The 22,048-nt window shown below is 39.4% G+C and overlaps 2 protein-coding genes across 2 annotated transcripts; both read left to right on the forward strand.

Moving 5' to 3' along the window:
- Nucleotides 1-1,547: 1,547 nt before the first annotated feature.
- On the forward strand, nt 1,548-4,191 carry emc7a (ER membrane protein complex subunit 7a). Its single transcript, XM_084393858.1, has 4 exons — nt 1,548-2,105; nt 2,732-2,851; nt 3,121-3,340; nt 3,683-4,191. Exons 1-4 carry the CDS (start codon nt 1,837-1,839, stop codon nt 3,908-3,910), a joined length of 837 nt encoding a protein of 278 aa, XP_084249984.1. The 5' UTR covers nt 1,548-1,836; the 3' UTR covers nt 3,911-4,191.
- Nucleotides 4,192-5,175: 984 nt separating this feature from the next.
- acp7 (acid phosphatase 7, tartrate resistant (putative)) lies at nt 5,176-21,753 on the forward strand. The gene is made up of 14 exons (XM_084392716.1): nt 5,176-5,257; nt 5,846-5,948; nt 6,299-6,499; nt 9,366-9,548; nt 9,649-9,674; nt 11,134-11,231; nt 12,248-12,310; nt 12,445-12,559; nt 16,964-17,077; nt 17,767-17,833; nt 18,405-18,472; nt 19,111-19,182; nt 20,118-20,255; nt 20,666-21,753. Exons 2-14 carry the CDS (start codon nt 5,849-5,851, stop codon nt 20,729-20,731), a joined length of 1,311 nt encoding a protein of 436 aa, XP_084248842.1. The 5' UTR covers nt 5,176-5,257; nt 5,846-5,848; the 3' UTR covers nt 20,732-21,753.
- The last annotated feature ends 295 nt before the right edge of the window (nt 21,754-22,048 follow it).

A 22,048-nucleotide genomic window follows, 5' to 3' on the forward strand; every position in this document is an offset into this window, starting at 1 on the left:
CAGCCGAGCCCAGACCTCCGGCACTCACATGTGGAGCTGACAAACACCAGGAAACAGGTCAAATAAACACGTTCAAGTTGAAGTACTAACATTTCTAAAATTAAAAATAATAAAGTAAAATATAGAAATAAAATATAAATATTTGTAAAAAAAAAATTAAAAGCCCATAAATCTTAAACTAAAATTGAAAACTAAAAATATACATAAAAGTGAATTGATAATATTAATAAATACTGTTCTTTTTCTATACTGTTACTTAGAAATTAACATTTCTAAAACTACTATATATTAGTTATATTATTAGATATATATAATATAAAATAAATAAATGAAAAAGCACATAAATCTAAAATTGAAAACTGAAAATATTAAAATAAAAGTGAATTGAAAATATTAATAAATACTACAGTAGTATACAAAAAATATACTGACAAATAAAAAGAAAAGGTTCCTGTTTTCATGAATATGACCAGATTGTATTTCACCTCAAATTGCATTACGGGAATGTGACTTTTTTTTAAAAGTATTTTATACATCATGGTTAATTTATGCTGATTTTGGACCAAAAATATATTTTTCAGAACTCAATAATGAGATATTTGGAAAATATATTGTGGAAAATATTGTGACAATATTAAACAGTTTGATAGTTGTTGAAATTCATTTTTATTTTCTGGTGATTTACAGATTTACAGCAGTCGATCATCATTCATCACGGCACGAGATCAGTGTTTTGATGAACTTTGTGTTTAGTCAAGTCAAGTATGCTTTATTGTCAGTTCTTCCACATGTACAGTACATACATACCGAGAACTGAAATTATGTTACTCTCAGACCCATGGTGCATACAGATAACATTAACAGTAAAGCCTAAAAATCTAGATCAAATATATAAAATACAGCTATCTAATAAGTAATAAAAGTACAAAGTTTACTGCTCTGTGTCAGGTCACTTCCGGCCTATGTGTGTGTGTGTGTGTGTGTGTGTGAGAGAGAGAGAGAGAGAGAGAGAGAGAGAGTGTGTGTGTGTGTGTGTGTGTGTGTGTGTGTGTGTGTGTGTGTGTGTGTGTGTGTGTGTGTGTGTGTGTGTGTGTGTGTGTGTGAGAGAGAGAGAGAGAGTGTGTGTGTGTGTGTGTGTGTGTGTGTGTGTGTGTGTGTGTGTGTGTGTGAGAGAGAGAGAGAGAGAGAGAGAGAGAGTGTGTGTGTGTGTGTGTGTGTGTGTGAGTGAGAGAGAGAGAGAGAGTGTGTGTGTGTGTGTGTGTGTGTGTGTGTGAGAGAGAGAGAGAGAGAGAGAGAGAGAGAGAGAGAGTGTGTGTGTGTGAGTGAGAGAGAGAGAGAGAGAGAGAGAGTATGTGTGTGTGTGTGTGTGTGTGTGTGTGTGTGTGTGTGTGTGTGTGTGTGTGTGTGTGTGTGTGTTTGTGTTTGTTTGCTCTACTAGGAGGTGTGTGTGTGTTTGTTTGCTCTACTAGGAGAATAACACACACACACACACACACATCTGCTAAATATAGATTCATTCTCTGCCCATAAATGTCACTGGCTCATTTGACAAACACACGCGCGCACACACACACGGTGTTGGGTAAGTTACAGCTTATGAAATGAGACGCAACACTTTTCGAAACACATTTTCTGTTGAACTACAAATATAATCTCTGAGATAGAAATAAAATAGTTGTTGAATAAAGTCGGTGACATCATCACGCAGCGCCTCGCACTCTGACTGACAGCAGACAGTAATGTAGACCGTCACGTGCTGCTTTATTTGAACCCGAAAGGAAACAACAGCTTTAATAATAAACGATTGACGAAAAGCGGAAAACGCGCGTCGACCCGATGGAGACGCGCGTGGGATCTCGTGCGTGCGCGTGCGTTGCGCTCCTGCTGTTCGCGTTGCACGCGAGTCTCGGTCACGAACACATTAAACTACATGAGGATGAAGAGTTGAGGACACCTGAGGAAGATCAGGTGAAGTTCAGGAGTCCTGGAGAAGATGTGAGGGTTCAGGTGTCGGGTCGAGCTCTGGTTCCGGGAGTCAGAACTCAGGACTGGATCTCTAATGCTCGGGTTCTGCTGGACGGAGACACACACGTGGGATTCATCAGGTGCGTGAACACACACACACACACACACACACACACACACACACACCCACACCCCTCTTCACTTTATTTCTCTCAACATGGGGACAGAAGAGCTGTCAGTCAATAAATGTGAAGAGGTAACTAGCGTTACTTATTTGAAAAAGTAACTTAGAGATTTTGTTGTAAATTGAAAAAGTAATGCGTTACTTTACTAGTTACTTGAAAAAGTAATCTGATTACATAACTCAAGTTTCCACCACATAATAAAACATTTTAAAAGAGGACAGTTATAATGTCAGAATTAGATGGAAGCTTGTTTCCGCCACAGAATGAAAAATAAAAAGGTAATTGCAACCTTTTATCTCACAATTTGGACTTTTTTTCTATTACAAAGTCAGAAATGTGAGAAATAAACTCAAAATTCAGATTTGTTTTCCCCTCAGAATTGTGTTTATATCTCGAAATTCTGACTTTATAACACGCAATTGGGAGATATAAAAGAAAAAAGAGTTTCGACTTTATATCTCGCAAGTCTGAGAAATAAAGTCAGAATTGCGCGATGTTAAAGAACATTCATAAATAACGGTTTTATAATTTAATGGGAACATCGGCACAACGTTGTATTTGTGTCCTGCTCATTTCTGCAGAGAAGATGGAGGTTTCTCAGTCAGTGATGTTCCGTCGGGATCGTATGTTCTGGAAATCTCCTCTCCAACCTACAGATTCCAGCCTGTCCGAGTCGACATCACGGCTACTGGGAAGATGAGGTGTGTAAAGAGAAAGACGATACATTCCATTCTGTGTTATTAAAGGAGTAGTTCACCCAAAAATGAAAATTACCCCATGATTTACTCGCCCTCAAGCCATCCGAGGTGTATATGACTAACCCTAACCCTAACAATTTGAAGCTCAAAAAAGTGCATCTGTCCATCATAAAAGTGAATCTATCCATCATAAAATGAAAGTGTTGCATGATTAATTTACTGCATGACTGTAATCTGATTATGAGTATTTTAATACACATGGACTCTCACAGGGCTCATGTGGTCGACTACATCCGGACAGCAGAGGTGATCCGGCTCCCGTACCCTCTCCAGATGAGATGCGTCGGCCGGCATTCGTACTTCATCCCGCGGGAAACCTGGATCTGGTCCGATTTCCTCATGAACCCGATGGTTCTGATGATGGTTCTTCCTCTCCTCATCGTTGTTCTCCTTCCTAAAGTCATGAACTCCAGTGATCCAGAGATGAAGCGGGTAATCAATCAAACTTTATTAATAAAGCAAGTCGAGTCACGTCTCCTTCATTTATACAGCGCTTTAACAGTATAGATCACAGCAGCTTTACAGTGATAACAGGAGATTACAGTAACAGAGAGTGTTTGGCTTTACAGCAGCTCTAGAATAAACTCATAAAACAGTAAAAAAAAAAAATTTTAATCAAATGTCACCGTCAGGTGTCAAAGGCCAAGGAGAAAGGTTGTGTTTTAAGAACTCACTCGACTGCTTCTGCACTGAGATCATGTTAGAACGAATGAATTTATATATTTAGGCATTTCTACATGTTTGATCATTATTGCTGATGTTCTTCGTCTGAAGGAGATGGAGCAGTCCATGAACATGCTGAACTCAAACCAGGATCTTCCTGACGTCTCGGAGATCGTGACCCGGTTCTTCTCTCCGCCTAAAAGCCACGGGAGAGCAGGGGGCGGAGCCAGGGCACACGTGGGCGGAGCTCATGGTGTAAGGGGTGGGGCTTCGGGTGTAAGGGGCGGGGCTCCGAGGCGGAGATCAAAGATTAATACGGCCGTGACATACAGTGAATAAAAGGGCTGATTACTCATTACCAACAAACTCGACACGTTTCTCTGAAGAACACAAGATTTCTGTCAGTCAAATCATCTGTTTATTAACTAACATTAACAAAAGTAATACAGTGTGTAAAGATGTTGCTGGTTGTTTGTTCATGTTAGTTCCATTAACTCATGTTAACAAATGAGACCTTATTGTAAAGTGTTCAATTTATTTACAGTAGTTATTATTATAAAGTATTATACATGTTTAAAGAAAAATGAATACAACTTTAAATAAATAAAGTATTTCTTGTTTCTTTGTTTCCTTTCTTCACAAATTTTGTTGTGTAGTTTTATGATGGTCCCTAGTGAGTGAGTGAGTGAGTGAGTGAGTGAGTGTGTGTGTGTGAGTGAGTGAGTGTGTGTGTGTGTGAGTGAGTGAGTGAGTGAGTGAGTGAGTGAGTGTGTGTGAGTGAGTGAGTGAGTGAGTGTGAGTGAGTGAGTGAGAGTGTGTGTGTGTGTGTGTGTGTGTGTGTGTGTGTGTGTGTGTGTGTGTGTGTGTGTGTGTGTGTGTGTGTGTGTGTGTGTGTGTGTGTGTGTGTGAGTGAGTGTGTTTTTGCACACAGTTTTGAGTAAGTTGAGTAAGTTACTCTACAGAAGTAACAGTAATATATATATATATATGTATATATATATATATATATATATATATATATATATATATATATATATATATATATATATAAAATGCATGGAATTGGAAAACCAAGAAATATCAGAAATAATTTTTTTTATAATATTTTAAAAATAATCGAATTGATAAAAATAAAAATAAAAACATTCCTTTAGTGAATGTAAGTTTTATCTAGTTCTCCTCACTCGCTGTAATGCTGAGATCCGCCGCCAGGAGTCGCTGTTACACGCGCTGATCTCACTGACTGACAGCTGTCAATCATCATACAGAGCACGAGACAATACACACGCTACTAACGCTGCTTTGAGCTGTAAACAATATGGCAGACAGTAACAAATAACGAGAAAGAAGGTAATCAATGCAGTGCAATATAATGCACACTCAAAGCAATATAAACTGAAAGTATCAACACGTTTTGAGAATTACAAACAGATTTTTCTTTTTTAAACCTTTTTTTGTTGTTCTCATACAATTTAATCAGTGTTGGTTATTTCTCAAGTCCTTTTATAAAAACGACGCGACATTATTGAGCGTTTGCAGGGCAATGACGTGAGCGCGCACGTCGCCGCACACACGTGAGAACGGAGCGTCACGTGATCTGACGGAAAAAACACTGATCATGTGACCATCAGCTGAGCTGAAGCAGTTTGAGGAAACAAAACACACCAATCAACATTAAACCAGCAGGTTCGTGTTTGTTAGTTTAACTTTAAATGTTTTTGTCTGTGAAAACTGCTGATTTATTTAGCTGAGAGTGTTTATTAATTCAGGGTTTATTTATATGGTATCTAGTGGTTGTTTAGATGTGTATTTTTTTAAATTATATTAGTGTTTGTTAATTTAGGTTTTATTCATATCGTATTTATTGGTTGTTTATGTTTGTATTGAAGTTTATCTGTAATATACAGTTTATTAAATGTTTGATAAATGATGTCATGATGAATTCACTCAGTTTTGCTCAGATTAACTCAGTCCTCCATCAATTAATCACTGCATTAAAACATTCAGAGCAATTTATAACTTGCAAAGTTATTCAGACAATAAGGAAGTTTTGATCTAGCTAAGAATAATGTTTCTTTTCAAAATTACGAAAATGTATATCACATGTTAGTACTTTCCATAAACATTATTTTAAGAATGTTTTGTCCTAACATTTAAATAGCCTTGAAAAAAATCATTATTTCTGTCATCTCTTGCACATTTGATCTGTGTATTTCCAGTGTTTTTGTACAGTGAACTCTTGCACAATCTGATGTCTGATCATGTGACCCTCAGGTCATGATGATGTCACTTCTTCTTCTTCTGTGTTTCTGTGGCTCCGTCGCTGCCGTGCCGCCCGTAGGAACTCAGCCTGAGCAGGTGCACATCTCATACCCAGGTGAGCGCTCACCCGGCCCTAGTGGAAGAAAACTATCCCTTACTGTATTTGAAATATATTCCCTTTTTCAATAGTACATTGCATATATACTAACAAAAAATTGTACTATCTTTAAATATACTACAAGTATATTAGCATTATGCTTTTCCAAAGTTTTTTTTTGTTTTGTTGTAGTAGTACTATTGAAAAAGGGAATATATTTCACATACAATAAAGTATACTTTTTTTTTCACTAGGGCAGTGATTGACAGCTGTCAGTCAAAGAGGATAATTCCTCCGCATTACAGTAATGCAGGTGTGAGTGTCATGTGACCCGATGATGATGATGATGATGATGTGTGTGTACTCAGGTGTCTCGGGCTCTATGCTGGTCACATGGTCCACAGCCAATGAGACGGCGAGTGTTGTGGAGTTCGGGGTGTGGGGGGGGGAACTCTTCAGTCACTCGGCGAAGGGAAACTCCAGCGTCTTCATCAATGAAGGACTGGAGCGCAGAAGTGTGTTTATCCACCGGGTCACACTGAGAGACCTGCGGCCCGGCACCGCGTACGGTAAACACACCTGACAATTCATATTATACATGTGTCTAAATCATATTAACTAATAATTATACTCATTATAGCACTGCATTGTTAGATGCATTATTTATTTATTTTATTCAAAATTATTTAATTTTAATTGAATGTATTTAGTTTTTGTAATCAAATTTTTTATTTATTTTTAAATTAAATGTTTTATTTTTACACTGTTTTTCTCTAAATATTTCCACGGAGCTCTAATATATGATAATCTTCCCACGACGAAGGTCCCTCATGTTATAAATATGTCTAAGTATTATTTGCTAAATAATTCTATTAAGTTAATTATTACACTTTTTCTACTCATTAAAGCAGTGTACTGTTAGATTCATTATTTATTTATTTATTTATTCTCATTTATTTACTTATTTTAATAAAAAATTTATTTATACATTTTTAATCTCATTTTAATTTTTTTTATATTATATTAATATTATTATTTTTTAAATATTTTGCAGATTTTCTTTAAACATTTCCATCCAAATATTTAAAAGCCATCTATTTAATTTCTTGTAAAAAGACTTTAATGTTGTATTATACATTTATATTGTGAAATGTTTTATTATGAATGTCTAACAATTATGCTAACTAATTCTATTAAGTTAATTATTACACTTTTTCCACTCCTTATGGCAGTGTATTGTTAGATACATTATTTATTTATTTTCATTTTGAATAAGTTATATTTTTATTATTATTTTTTCAAATGTTACACTGTTTTTCTTTAAACATTTTCATCCTAAAATTTAAAAGCCATCTATTTAGTTTATTGTACAAAGACTTACAGAATAAAATGTATAAATTAGAAGAATAAATTAGAATAAATTATAAATATGTCTAAAAGTTATAGAAAACAATTTTACTAAGTTAATTATAACACTTTTTCTACTCGTTATGGCAGTGTATTGTTAGGTGCATTATTTATTTATTTGCTCATTTATTTACTTATTTCAATCAGATTTTGATGTATAATTTGTTTTATCCAATTTTTTATTTATTTATTGTAATCTAATTTTTATATATTTTTTTTAATAAAATTTGATTATCATTATGCAAGATATCTATCTAGTTTCTTGTATAAAGGCCCAATTTATATTGTGAAAATGTAATATTATAAATGTCTAAATATTATTTGGAAAACAATTCTATTAAGTTAATTGTTAAAAAAAATTCTACTCATTATAAGACTGTATTGTTAAGATGTATTATTTATTAATATGTCAGTCAAGTTTTTATCATTTTTTTTAAAAATTTTTTATTTATTTTTAATATTTAATTTTTGCACTGTTTTTCTCTTAACATTTCCACGGACCCCTAAATTATGATCATCTTCGCACGAGGGACCCCCATCCCAAAATGTTTTACTGTGAAAAATAAATATGATAAATGTCTAAATATTATTTGGAAAATCTTTTAAGTTAATTAAAACATTTTTACTCATTATAGCAGTCCATTTTAGATGCATTATTTATTTATTTGCTCGTTTATTTACTTATTTCAATCAAGTTTTTATCAATTTTATTTATGTATCATAATCAATTTTTGTTTTGTTTCTTAAAATAGAATGTATCTTCTTGAAACCTTGAGAAGCTGTGTGTGTGTGTGTGTGTGTTTCAGTGTATCACTGTGGCAGTGACTCTGGCTGGAGTGATGTATTCTCCTTCACCTCTCTGAATGTGTGTGTGTGTGTGTGTGTGTGTGTGTGTGTGTGTGTGTGTGTGTGTGTGTGTGTTTCAGTGTATCACTGTGGCAGTGACTCTGGCTGTAGTGATGTATTCTCCTTCACCGCTCTGAATGTGTGTGTGTGTGTGTGTGTGTGTGTGTGTGTGTGTGTGTGTTTCAGTGTATCACTGTGGCAGTGACTCTGGCTGTAGTGATGTATTCTCCTTCACCGCTCTGAATGTGTGTGTGTGTGTGTGTGTGTGTGTGTGTGTGTGTGTGTGTGTGTGTTTCAGTGTATCACTGTGGCAGTGACTCTGGCTGTAGTGATGTATTCTCCTTCACCGCTCTGAATGTGTGTGTGTGTGTGTGTGTGTGTGTGTGTGTTTCAGTGTATCACTGTGGCAGTGACTCTGGCTGTAGTGATGTATTCTCCTTCACCGCTCTGAATGTGTGTGTGTGTGTGTGTGTGTGTGTTTCAGTGTATCACTGTGGCAGTGACTCTGGCTGGAGTGATGTATTCTCCTTCACCGCTCTGAATGTGTGTGTGTGTGTGTGTGTGTGTGTGTGTGTGTGTGTGTGTGTGTTTCAGTGTATCACTGTGGCAGTGACTCTGGCTGGAGTGATGTATTCTCCCTCACCGCTCTGAGTGTGTGTGTGTGTGTGTGTGTGTGTGTGTGTGTGTGTGTGTGTGTGTGTGTGTGTGTGTGTGTGTGTGTGTTTCAGTGTATCACTGTGGCAGTGACTCTGGCTGGAGTGATGTATTCTCCCTCACCGCTCTGAGTGTGTGTGTGTGTGTGTGTGTGTGTGTGTGTGTGTGTGTGTGTGTGTGTGTGTGTGTGTGTGTGTGTGTGTGTGTGTGTGTGTGTGTGTGTGTGTGTGTGTTTCAGTGTATCACTGTGGCAGTGACTCTGGCTGGAGTGATGTATTCTCCTTCACCTCTCTGAATGTGTGTGTGTGTGTGTGTGTGTGTGTGTGTGTGTGTGTGTTTCAGTGTATCACTGTGGCAGTGACTCTGGCTGGAGTGATGTATTCTCCTTCACCGCTCTGAGTGTGTGTGTGTGTGTGTGTGTGTTTCAGTGTATCACTGTGGCAGTGACTCTGGCTGGAGTGATGTATTCTCCTTCACCTCTCTGAATGTGTGTGTGTGTGTGTGTGTGTGTGTGTGTGTGTGTTTCAGTGTATCACTGTGGCAGTGACTCTGGCTGGAGTGATGTATTCTTCTTCACCGCTCTGAATGAAAGCGTGAGTTTCAGCCCCAGGTTCGCTGTGTTCGGAGACATGGGCAATGAGAACCCTCAGTCTCTGAGTCGACTGCAGAAGGACACACAGATGGGAATGTACGACGTCATTCTGCACATCGGTGAGACCAGCGCTTCACTGTCAGAGTGTGCATGCTAGCTTTTTCACAGATTTGTTGGCATGTGGTGAAAGTGCATTACAGCATGTGATTGTTTTCTCAGGGGACTTTGCATATGACATGGATGAGGTAAGAACACACACACACACACACACACACACACACACATCAATGGCTGTTAACGTGACGTCTGTTCACATGCATCAAGTGTCACGATGATCATCAACAAGCTAATCGCATGGATAAAGTCTGAATTCTTTTCGTATGTACATTTTAAAGCCGTTTTATATATAAAAAATGTTTTTACCAAAAGGTCATAGTTTAGTTTCCATGATCATTTACTTTCTCTCTTTGACACTGACAATTAAAGGCACAGTTCAGCCGAACACGATCGTTCTTTCATCTTTTACTCACAGTCATTCAAATAGACATTTTGAAATAACTGTCTGTTTCTCAAAACATCGTAATCTGAGATGAACCAGAAAAACAAGCACTTCGGCTTCTTGAAGGTGTTCAGCAGAAGCACAGAGAGCGTCTGGAAACTGAGTTCAGTTATGGTTATGAAAGTGTCACGCTGGCTGTCTGGAAAATAGATGGATCTGATTTGATTCTGTCATGACCGAGGCTTCCAGATCAACTCAATGATGGATCGCTTTCATTTACATTACATTGACATCGATGCATTTGGTATCCAACATGTTGCATTCGATGTATTTATTTTATGTTAAAAAGTGTACATTTATCAGTTAAAAAGTGTCCGTTTTATCGGTTAAAAAGTGTCCGTTTTATCGGTTAAAAGTGTCAATTTTATCCGTTAAAAAGTGTCAATTTTATCAGTTAAAAAGTGTCAATTTTATCAGTTAAAAAGTGTCAATTCTGTCGGTTAAAAAGTGTTGATTTTATCGGTTAAAAAGTGTCAATTTTATCCGTTAAAAAGTGTCAATTTTATCAGTTAAAAAGTGTCAATTCTGTCGGTTAAAAAGTGTCAGTTTTATTGTTCATTAAGTGTCAGTTTTATCATCTTTCACGGTTCACCCTTTTGATTGTTGACCGATTCCCAGCCGCTCCATCTCTGATTTCTAATGGGAATGAAAGCGAGGCTGTGAGGGATAGACGTACATCTCTTCAGTGGGTTGTTCTGTTATTTCATGTGTTTTTGGATTGTTCAAAAATATCTTTCAGAAAGCAAAAAAACTCCAGACAACATGAGCTGTAAATTGAAATTATGTAAATATGAAAAATGTATTAAATTCAAATTATATTAAATTAATTATAATTATATATAAATATGAACATTTGAAGTGATCTAGAAGCATTATCCAGTTTTTTACAGCGGATGCCATTGAAAACACAATAAGTCTGTTCCTCACAGTCTCGCTTTCATACCTGTCGTGGCGCTGCTCTGAATAAGGTCTGTTAATGACTCCGATTTCAGAGAATCTTACAGGTTAAGTACAATTCCAGCTCTGTTGACAGTATTGTGTGTGTGTGTGTGTGTGTGTGTGTGTGTGTGTGTGTGTGTGTGTGTGTGTGTGTGTGTGTGTGTGTGTGTGTGTGTGTGTGTGTGTGTGTGTGTGTGTGTTCTCAGGACAACGGTAGGATCGGTGATGAGTTCATGAAGCAGATACAGTCCATCGCTGCTTACACACCGTACATGACCTGTCCGGGAAACCACGAGTCCGCATTGTGAGTGTGTTTAACCTGTTCTTATCCTAAACCTGATCTCAACCTCAGTGTCTTTCAGGGGGACAGGCATTACGGGACTTTAACCAGGTTACAAAGTCATATTGAGGGCAGAAATTAGCCAGATTTCCAGAATGAAAGTGTCCTAGGGATGCTAAAAATCTTCATTATTCCAAACATTTGACCGGGAGTGTAAATGATTCACCAGACGCGTGTGTTTAGTGAAGTCATGTGTGCAGTTTGACCTTTGACCACTGGAGGGAAGCACAGGCCTGTGGATTTATGTTTATTGCAGAATGTACATAAGACACGGAACAATCAACAAACTAAGACACTTCCATTGAGACTAACACACAGTTTGAATTTCAGAACAAAAAAGAAGTAAATAAATAAATAAACATAAAAACAGGAGCAAGGATGAAGACAAACCGGTAGCCGATATAGACATCAAAGAAAAATATACTAAAATAGTAAATATTTTGTCAAAGAGAAACATAGAATTTCAGACTTTCTATTATGTTTTTTGAAACATTTGAAACTCTAAAACATTTTAACAAACTCACATAGAAATATATGAAAGGAAGGCTTACATTTTTTCCATTTACAAGTATGGATATGATAGTTACCCATCAATAAATCAAAATTTACCAAACCTGTGGATTTACCTCAATAACTCACAGAAACATTGATGTTAAACATGATTGATTATGGATGGAAGTGGTTTTTGCGCTCTAATTTTTGCCTGTAATGCAGCAAACGTCTGCAGAGGCCTGTTTTTCTTACCAGCCTTGACCTTACGACCCCTGCCCGACGGAAATGACCCCTGACCCCTTAACGTTTGACCCCACCCTCTCCATTCACTGACCCTGAATTTGTCAGTGTTTAAACACACACCCGTATCTCATGTTTATGAGCCAGATGAAACTCGAGAGTGTTGGTGTGTTTCTCACTGGTGTTTGTTTCACATGATGAGTGAGTCGCTGTGGTTTTCAGTCTGTCTGTGTTTATTCTTCTTCCAGTAATTTCTCCCACTACCGGAAGCGTTTCAGTATGCCGGGACACACGGAGAATCTGTGGTACAGGTACGATTTATTATGAGAGAAAGCTGGAAAAACTCCTAAAGTTTTGCTTTAAACACAGAGTCCAGCTCTGCTAGTTTAATCATTTTCTGAACAATGAAGCATGTTTATAAGTGTGTGTGTGTGTGTGTGTGTAGCTGGAACGTCGGTCCCGCTCACATCATCTCCTTTTCCACCGAAGTGTATTTCTATCTGGAATACAGCCTTGATCTGCTCTTCAGACAGTACGAGTGGCTACGGAAGGATCTCGAGGTACAAACACAGCAGATGCTGCTGAGATGGATTGTTTTGTGGATGGTTATTGTCATAATCTTTACAATAATGTCCCATTAGTCAATGTATTAACTAAAAATGAGCAATGCATGTGGTTAACTAACTTGAACAAATGAAACCTGAAACGTTGTGTTCTGTTTAAAGGTGGGATCAGTAGTTTTTGAAATATGCTGTTTGGAAGTTACACGTTACAACAAACGTGTAGCCGATCAGCATTAGGGGGCGTATGAGGAGAGAGAACGAGCGAGAGGGAGATATGAACTGAAGAAAGAGAAAAGCTCAGAAGAAATCACTGGAAAATAAAGGGTTATGTCTGGGCAAGAGCTTTAGGACCCGTGTTAATATTAGAAACGTTTCCAGCGCTGGAGAGAGCGACGCGGGAAGGCCTGAAAACACAGGCGGATGTTGCTTTGATTCTGGTCCACACGTGAGTAACACTGATGAACACTGAGTAACACGTGAGTAACACGTGAGTAACATGTGAGTAACACGTGAGTAACACTGAGAAACACTAGTTAACATTAAGTTACATGTGAGTAACACGTGAGTAACACTGATGAACACTGAGTAACACGTGAGTAACACTGAGAAACACTAGTTAACATTAAGTTACATGTGAGTAACACGTGAGTAACACAGATGAACACTGAGTAACACGTGAGTAACACTGAGAAACACTAGTTAACATTAAGTTACATGTGAGTAACACGTGAGTAACACTGATGAACACTGAGTAACACGTGAGTAACACTGAGAAACACTAGTTAACATTAAGTTACATGTGAGTAACACGTGAGTAACACTGATGAACACTGAGTAACACGTGAGTAACACTGATGAACACTGGGTAACACTGAGTAACACTGGTTAACACTAAGTTACATGTGAGTAACACATGAGTAACACTGATGAACACTGGGTAACACTGATGGACACTGGGTAACACTGATGAACACTGGGTAACACTGATGGACACTGGGTAACACTGAGTAACACTAGGTAACACTAAGTTTACATTTACATTTACATTTAGTCATTTAGCAGACGCTTTTATCCAAAGCGACTTACAAATCAGGACTAAATTAAGCGAGTCATCATGAAGAGGCAAAAGACAACAACAACGCAAGAAGTGTTCAGAATACGAAGTTCATGCATTATTCAGAGTAGCATAAGCATGATAAGTGGGGTTTTAAGGGAAAGGTTTTTTTTTTTTTTTTTATGAGTTTAGGTGCTCATGGAAGAGATGGGTTTTCAGCTGTTTTTTGAATGTTGTCAGGGATTCTGCATTCCGGATGAGGGTGGGGAGAGTGTTCCACCAGCATGGAACTGTGAATGAGAATGATCTGGAAAGTGATTTTGTGGCTTTCTGTGATGGAACCACGAGATGTCGCTCGTTGATTGATCGTAGGCGTCTGGTGGGGATGTAGGCTCGTAGGAGTGAGTGAAGGTAGGAGGGAGCTGAGCGTGTGATAGATCTGTAAGCAAGCGTCAATGCCTTGAACTTGATGCGAGCAGCGAGAGGTAGCCAGTGCAGACAGATTAACAGAGGGGTGACGTGGGCCCTCTTGGGCTCGTTGAAGACAAGACGAGCTGCAGCATTCTGGATCATCTGAAGAGGTTTGGTAGCACATGCTGGAAGTCCGGCCAGAAGAGCATTGCAGTAGTCAAGCCTAGAAATGACCAGGGCCTGGACGAGGAGTTGTGTTGCGTGCTCAGTTAGGAAAGGCCTGCTCTTCCTGATGTTGTGCAGCGCAAACCTGCATGATCGAGCTGTCTTTGAAATGTGATCTCTGAAGGTCAGCTGGTCATCAAACGTTACTCCCAGATTTCTGACCGACCTTGATGGGGTGATTGATGATGAATCAAGCTGGATGGTGAAGTCGTGCTGTAGAGACGGATTGGCAGGGAGGACGAGCAGCTCAGTCTTTGCCAGGTTGAGCTGCAGGTGATGTTCCTTCATCCATGTGGAGATGTCTGCCAGACAGCTCGAGACCCGTGCAGCTACTGTGGGATCATCTGGTCGAAATGAGAGGAAGAGTTGTGTGTCATCAGCATAGCAGTGGTAGGAAAAACCGTGTGCCTGTATGATGTGTCCCAGTGATGTAGTGTAGATGGAGAAGAGGAGGGGACCAAGAACTGAACCCTGGGGAACCCCTGTGGTCAGTTGATGTGCTCTGGATACCTCGCCTCTCCATGCGACTTTGAAGGACCTACCTGTGAGATAGGATTCAAACCAGTCGAGTGAAGTACCTGTGATGCCCAGTGATGAGAGGCTGGACATAAGGATCTGATGGTTCACGGTGTCGAAGGCAGCAGACAGATCAAGGAGAATGAGGAGTGAAGATTTGGAAGCAGCTTTTGCAATCCGTAGGGCTTCTGTGACCGACAGTAATGCAGTCTCAGTTGAATGCCCTTTCTTGAAGCCAGATTGGTTGACATCCAGCTGGTTGTTTAGAGACAAGAAGGATGTTACTTGGTTGAAAACAGCTCTTTCAAGTGTTTTCGCAAGTTACATGTGAGTAACACTGGATAACACTGAGTAACATGTGAGTAACATGAGTAACACGTGAGTAACACTGGGGAACTCTGGGTAACACTGCGGAACACTGAGAAACACTGGGTAACACTGAGGAACATGAGGAACACTGGGTAACACATGAGTAACACTGGGGAACTCTGGGTAACACTGAGGAACACTGGATAACACTGGGGAACTCTAAGTAACATGTGAGTAACACTAAGTAACACTGAGTAACACTGGTGAACACTGAGTAACTTGTGAGTAACACTAAGTAACACTGGATAACACTGAGTAACACTGGTGAACACTGAGTAACACTAAGTAACACTGGGGAACTCTGAGAAACACTGGGTAACACTGAGTAACATGTGAGTAACATGAGTAACACTGGGGAACACTGAGAAACACTGGGTAACACTGAGGAACACTGGGTAACACTGAGGAACACTGGGTAACATGAGGAACACTGGGTAACACTGAGGAACACGTGAGTAACACTAAGTAACACTGGGGAACACTAAGAAACACTGGGTAACACATGAGTAACACTGGGGAACACTGAGAAACACTGGGTAACACATGAGTAGCACTGGGGAACACTGGGTAACACTGAGAAACACTGAGAAATACTGGGTAACACATGAGTAACACTGGGGAACACTGGGGAACACTGAGAAATACTGGGTAACACATGAGTAACACTGGGGAACACTGAGGAACACTGGGTAACACTGAGAAACACTGGGTAACACTGGGTAACACTGAGGAACACTGAGAAACACTGAGGGATAATACTGAGGAACACTGGGGTGTAATACTGAGTAACACTGGGGAACACTGAGGAACACTGAGGAACACAGGGATAATACTGAGTAACACTGGGGGGTAACACTGAGTAACACTGGGGAACACTGGGGTGTAATACTGAGTAACACTGGGTAACACATGAGTAACACTGAGGAACACAGGGATAATACTGAGTAACACTGGGTAAAACCGGGGGTAACACTGAGTAACATTGGGTAACACTGGGGGGGTAAACACTGAGTAGCACTGGGTAACACTGGGGGGGGGGTAACACTGAGTAACACTGGGGGGGTAACACTGATTAGCACTGGGTAACACTGGGGGGGGTAACACTGATTAGCACTGGGGGGTGTAACACTGATTAGCACTGGGGGGGTAACACTGAGTAACACTGGGTTTGAGTGTCATTGTGTGTCTGGAGCTGATGTGCTGTCGGCAACTAACAACCAACTAATGTTTGTAATTACTATTGTGTACTCTACGTAAATTTTTTGTGTTTCCTTGTCATTCGTTCATCATCTGCGCTTTATTTTTCGTGAAGCATTATTCTTTTGCGCATCTGCTGCGATAAACAAACACCCTCTCTTGGATTGCGTGCGTAACAGAGGACAGTTAGTGTGAGTCGCGCTGACGACTGCTAGTGACGACTGCTAGTGAATGCGGTGTTTAGCGTCAGTGTTAGCGCTCTCGACTCACTCGCAGGGGAATCAGGGTTCGAGACCGACTCGGCTGTTAGGATTGGATTGTGAGTTTTGGAGGCGGAGCAATGAAGAAGGGGTGTGTTTGTTTAGGTTGATTTCAAACATCAACATCGGCCAACAGCGTATTTCAGAAACGACTTTCTCCACCTTTAACCGCATGAGTTATAATAGTGTTGTGTGTTTGTGTGTCTCGCTGTCGTTATAATAGTGTTGTGTGTTTGTGTGTCTCAAGTGTTGTGTGTTTGTGTGTCTTGCTGGCGTTGTAATAGTGTTGTGTGTTTGTGTGTCTCGCTGTCGTGTGTTTGTGTGTCTCGCTGTCGTTGTAATAGTGTTGTGTGTTTGTCGTGGGTTCAGGAGGCGTCCCGTCCTGAGAATCGAGCGCAGAGACCGTGGATCATCACGATGGGACACAGACCCATGTATTGTTCTGACGATGATGATGACGACTGCACACGCTTCCAGAGCTACGTATGTGTCTGACCTGATCTGACATTCAACAGCTGATCTGAGGACAGCCTTCTAATGTCTTCAGTTCATTCTCATCTGTCCACGTGTTTAACCTCACACACGCTGTCCTCTCGAATCTATTAAAGTGCCCCGATTATGCTAAAGGCTCCTAATTTAGTTTTGGAGTCTCTTACAACAGGTTGTGAAAGAACGTTGGCTCAGTTTCTTTGTAATTATTAAGAAATTTACTAGCAGTTTTAAACTTTTACTAAACAGTTTTAAACTAAACAAGTTTAAAAAAAAATCAGTGTAAAAATGATGCTTGAGGATTCAGATGATCTAGAGTTTATAAAGATTCATAAATATTTTTTAGACCATAAACAGTAACATTACACAGATGTAAACAATCACATTTCAGAAATGTTTGCATAGTAACAAAAAAAACATTTTTAAAAAGGTTTGCTGAAGGATCTGGAAATAATGTGATGAATCTCCTAAACTAGTTCTTCTAGAAGAGTGATTTATCCGTCTGTGAAATATAAACTCGGCTGTTCTCTGATATAAACCTGAAGGAATCTAGTCAGACAGTGTTTCTGTGATCATTGTGCATCAGACGTTTGGTGTAAAGATGGATCCGCCTCAGATTAATGGTGTGTTTGTAACGTAATGTAAATGTGAATGTGTTTGTTCATGATCTATCTCCGTCTCAGGTCCGCATCGGACGCAACGACACCAAACCTGTTGCTCCTGGACTGGAGGATTTATTCTATCAGTATGGTACAGATTTTGGTCAATTTTACTTCCATAACATTCATCTTCTTTTAGACCTAGTGGAAAGAAAACAAGTGTTTATTTTAATATTTATCTATTAGCGTTTGCAGAGTCAGAAATCTCCACTTTAGCAGCTTTACACACTTTACACTTTTAATCCCATCTATATTCTGAAGGGTTTGTTCATATATCATAACATTTTACCCCTAAAAACATGGAGAAAATGTATTTGTTTTTTATCCAATGTTCATATTTTTGAAAATATATGCAAATGAGTGCATATTTAATTAGATAATGCATCATTTGCATATTGAAACAGCATTTCTGAAAACTGGGGAAGTATAATGCTCTTTATTAGATATAGTTTTCACTCATATTCACCTGTAGTTTATTGCCTTCAGGATGCCTGCACATGTGGATCTGTATAATTAATCTATAATGATGAGCTGAATGATTACGTTGACGTGTGTGTGTGTGTGTGTGTGTGTGTGTGTGTGTGTGTGTGTGTGTGTGTGTGTGTGTGTGTGTGTGTGTGTGTGTGTGTGTGTGTGTGTGTGTGTGTGTGTGTGTGTTGCAGGAGTGGATCTGGAGCTCTGGGCTCATGAACACACGTATGAGAGACTCTGGCCTGTGTACGGATACAAGGTAATCATGTGCTGACATCACTTGATCAGTTAAAGTGCCCCTATTAATGCTTTTTGGGATATGATTTATGGGATATTATCGTTCATGCTTCGAGTATTAAAGCTGTTTGTGAGTGTAAAAGCTCTGCAAAGTTTCAAAGATCAAAGATAAATGGAGATTTTAAAGAAAGAAGTGATTCTGAACTGAAACGAGTCGTCAGTAATTCAGTCTCACTTCCTGCTGTAGGTTTGTATCTCATTAGCATAATGCCCGCCTCTGGTCTTGATTGGCTGAACAGCGTCTTTTAGCTCCGCCCTCAAACACTGTAGTTTATCTGAGACTGGAAGAGTTTGGCTCGTGTTGTTCATGTCGAGAAGACGCTGATTTCTGAGATCGATACGGTAAAACCCACGCCATCGTTACTGTTCGTATCACTGTGATCAAGAGCTGAGATTCAGATATGATAATGAGCGTTTGCTTTCTGACCAATCAGAGCAGTCAGCTCTCAGAGAGGCGGAGCTTAGAGAGACTGAATCTCCGATCGAAGCGTTTCAGACACTGAGAGAAAGAGCTGATGCTGCAGTGGAGATTATGAGAGAATTATGTGTTGAGGTGATCATGATAATTACTGTAAGATGACGTGTCTCTGTGTCTCGCAGGTGTTTAACGGGAGCTCTGAAGAGCCGTATGTGAATCCTAAAGCACCCGTGCATATAATCACCGGATCAGCCGTGAGTATCATCAGTGTGAAACACAACATCACTTACACTCATGCCTTCATTATGGAGATCTAGCTGACTGCGTACTACAGTAAACTACAGTAAACTACAGTAAACACTGTGTGCTGTTTATCACAGATCACAGTAAACATTTATTAGTTACTTTATCACATGACCTAAACTATACATTATATAAACTATAAACATTTACAGGGTTCGCACAAGGTGCTTGAAGTGTTGAATTTGACTTTTTGAAATGTAATGTTTGAAATGTCATCTTTCTGAAAAGTACTTGAATTATTGAAAGACAATGAATGTGAAATTAGAGTTTAATTTTATCGATAAAAAAATATTTTCATGCAAAATTAACACCGCAGCTCATCTGATATAGAGCCATTTCACACGACTACCAACGCGATATTGCTCATAAATATACAAGTATATGATACAGTTTTCATTCTTCAGGTCCGTCATATAGTCATAGAAATAAATCAGCGATATCTTTATCATAATATCCTTTCAATAGTTAAAGTTCCAGTCATTGCATGTGCTGCACTTTATTTGTACCATTTCATTTTATTTGTTTATTTTTATTTATCTATTCACCCTTTTTCTAAATTTGAAAGATAATAAAGATATTGTTTAATTAGTGAAGTCCTTGAAAAGCATTATCATTTCTCAGTATCTGTACGAACCCTGCATTTATTACTTTATCACATGACCCAAACTCAGCGCCTTTAAAGAGACTGACATCTACAGACGCTAATAGATCATGTGCAGTACAATAAACACTTGCTTTCTGCTAGTCTAGTTATGAAAAGCCAGACTGCTCAGTGTGTGAAAACACCAGGTTTTGCCTGTAGTGTCGTGCCATCACTGCAAATGGAAGGTCATGTTGAGTGCATTGCATTGTGGGATGTTGATGCACACTGATTTTGTCTGGTCAGGGATGTCGAGAAAAGCACGACGGCTTCATCCCTAAGCCTCGAGACTGGAGCGCGTTCAGAAGCTCTGATTACGGATACACACGCATGCGTCTGATCAACAACACACACCTGTACCTGGAGCAGGTGTCCGACGACCAGGTGACACACACTTCACTTGCGTAAAGCCTTGCTGCTCTCTTCTCCTCTATTGTGTCGTATATCTGAGAGAAACACTTCAGGAACAAGGACAGATGTGGGCGGGGCTTGATTGCGTCTGTGGGGAATTGATTGGATGGTTTGCTATTGGCTGATCTCCTGTGAGTGACAGGTTATAGCCCCGCCCACATTATCAGAGAAGAGAAGAGATGTTATTCTGCTTCAGGATTATTAACACAATAATGATGTGCACACATAAATCATTCAGAACACACACAGCAAGAATTGTCCATTTGATTTCATGGTGACTTTAATGTCCATATGTGTGAGATCTACAGTGTGTCTCTGTCTGCAGTACACACACACACACACACACACACACACACACACTCACTCTCTGTCTCTGTCTACAGTACGGTAAAGTGATCGATCAGATCACGCTGGTGAAGGAGAAACACGGACCGGACGCCTGGCTCTGAAGATCCTGATCCACATCACACACACACTTACACACACACACACACACACACACACACACACACTCTCTCTCTCTCTCTCACACACACACACACACACACACACACACACACACGCGCACACACTTACACACACACACACACACACACACACACACACACTCTCTCTCTCTCTCTCTCTCACACACACTCACACACACACACTCTCTCTCTCTCAGGAAACACTGAAACCCAATCAGAAGCACTTTAGCTGTAATCACACACTGGAGAAACAGAAGCTCAGACGTGGATCTCCTCCTAAAGCTCTCGCAGGAACACACACATGTTTGGAGTTTGAAGAGGAGACGAATCTTCAGACTGATGAATCCCGCTGGATAATCTCCAGGGAAACTGGTTCTCCTCACAGGAGGACACACAGATCACGCGTGATTGATTACACTCATCCCACATGTGGTTAAAGGGTCTGGAACTTATTGATCATTTAAACGTCTTCCTTGATCTGCTTGTAAATGATTATACTTTAGTAAGGAGATAAACTGTATGTAATCTACTTCATTTTCTAAACCCATGAAATCTGTTCCAGAACCTCGTGAGCGGCCTACAGCATTTAATGCAGACATCATGCTGCTTTTTAAGGGGACGTTCACACAGAACACGATTTGAGATGCATATTTTTTTATTCATATCTTTTTTACTTGAGCGCCGCGTTTTTATAACTCGTGTTTTGCATGAGATTAATGATAAAAATATACTAATGTAATAATATCTCATTTTATTTTCTCAATTAGCTACTACAGTTGCACTGAATCTAGAGCATGTTTACATTCTGTAGAAAATCTATGCAAAAACGCAGTGCAATTGTAGAATATAATTGAGAAATAGTAATACTATTGCATTGGTGTTTTTATTATTAATAGTCATCTCATTTAAACTGAATTATGTGAGCTAATGTTTGAGGTTTGGAATCGAGCGATTACTCTTTGAACTTCACGATAAGCTTTAATAAATTCATCTTGTGTCAGCAACTGGTGTGTGTGTGTGAGGAACGCTGGAGTCTCTTCAGGGAAACATCAGGTTCTGGTTTCAGTTCTTCAGGATGAAGATCAGAGATCTGCGTTTAAAGTGATGGACATATTTGTGGTCGCGCGGATCAGCGGGAGAAAACGAGCTTTCGCTCAGGACTGATTCACATTATAGAGTTAATTCACATTACTCTGTTCCACATGGCAGAGAGTTCGTTGTATTTCTGAAGAGTCTGGAAACGGTAAGCTTGAGCTGCCACGTATAGTATAAAAAACTATTTTAACCCTCATCCTTCCC

The sequence above is a fragment of the Rutilus rutilus genome, assembly GCF_951802725.1.
Source record: "Rutilus rutilus genome assembly, chromosome: 21".
Taxonomy (NCBI): domain Eukaryota; kingdom Metazoa; phylum Chordata; class Actinopteri; order Cypriniformes; family Leuciscidae; genus Rutilus; species Rutilus rutilus.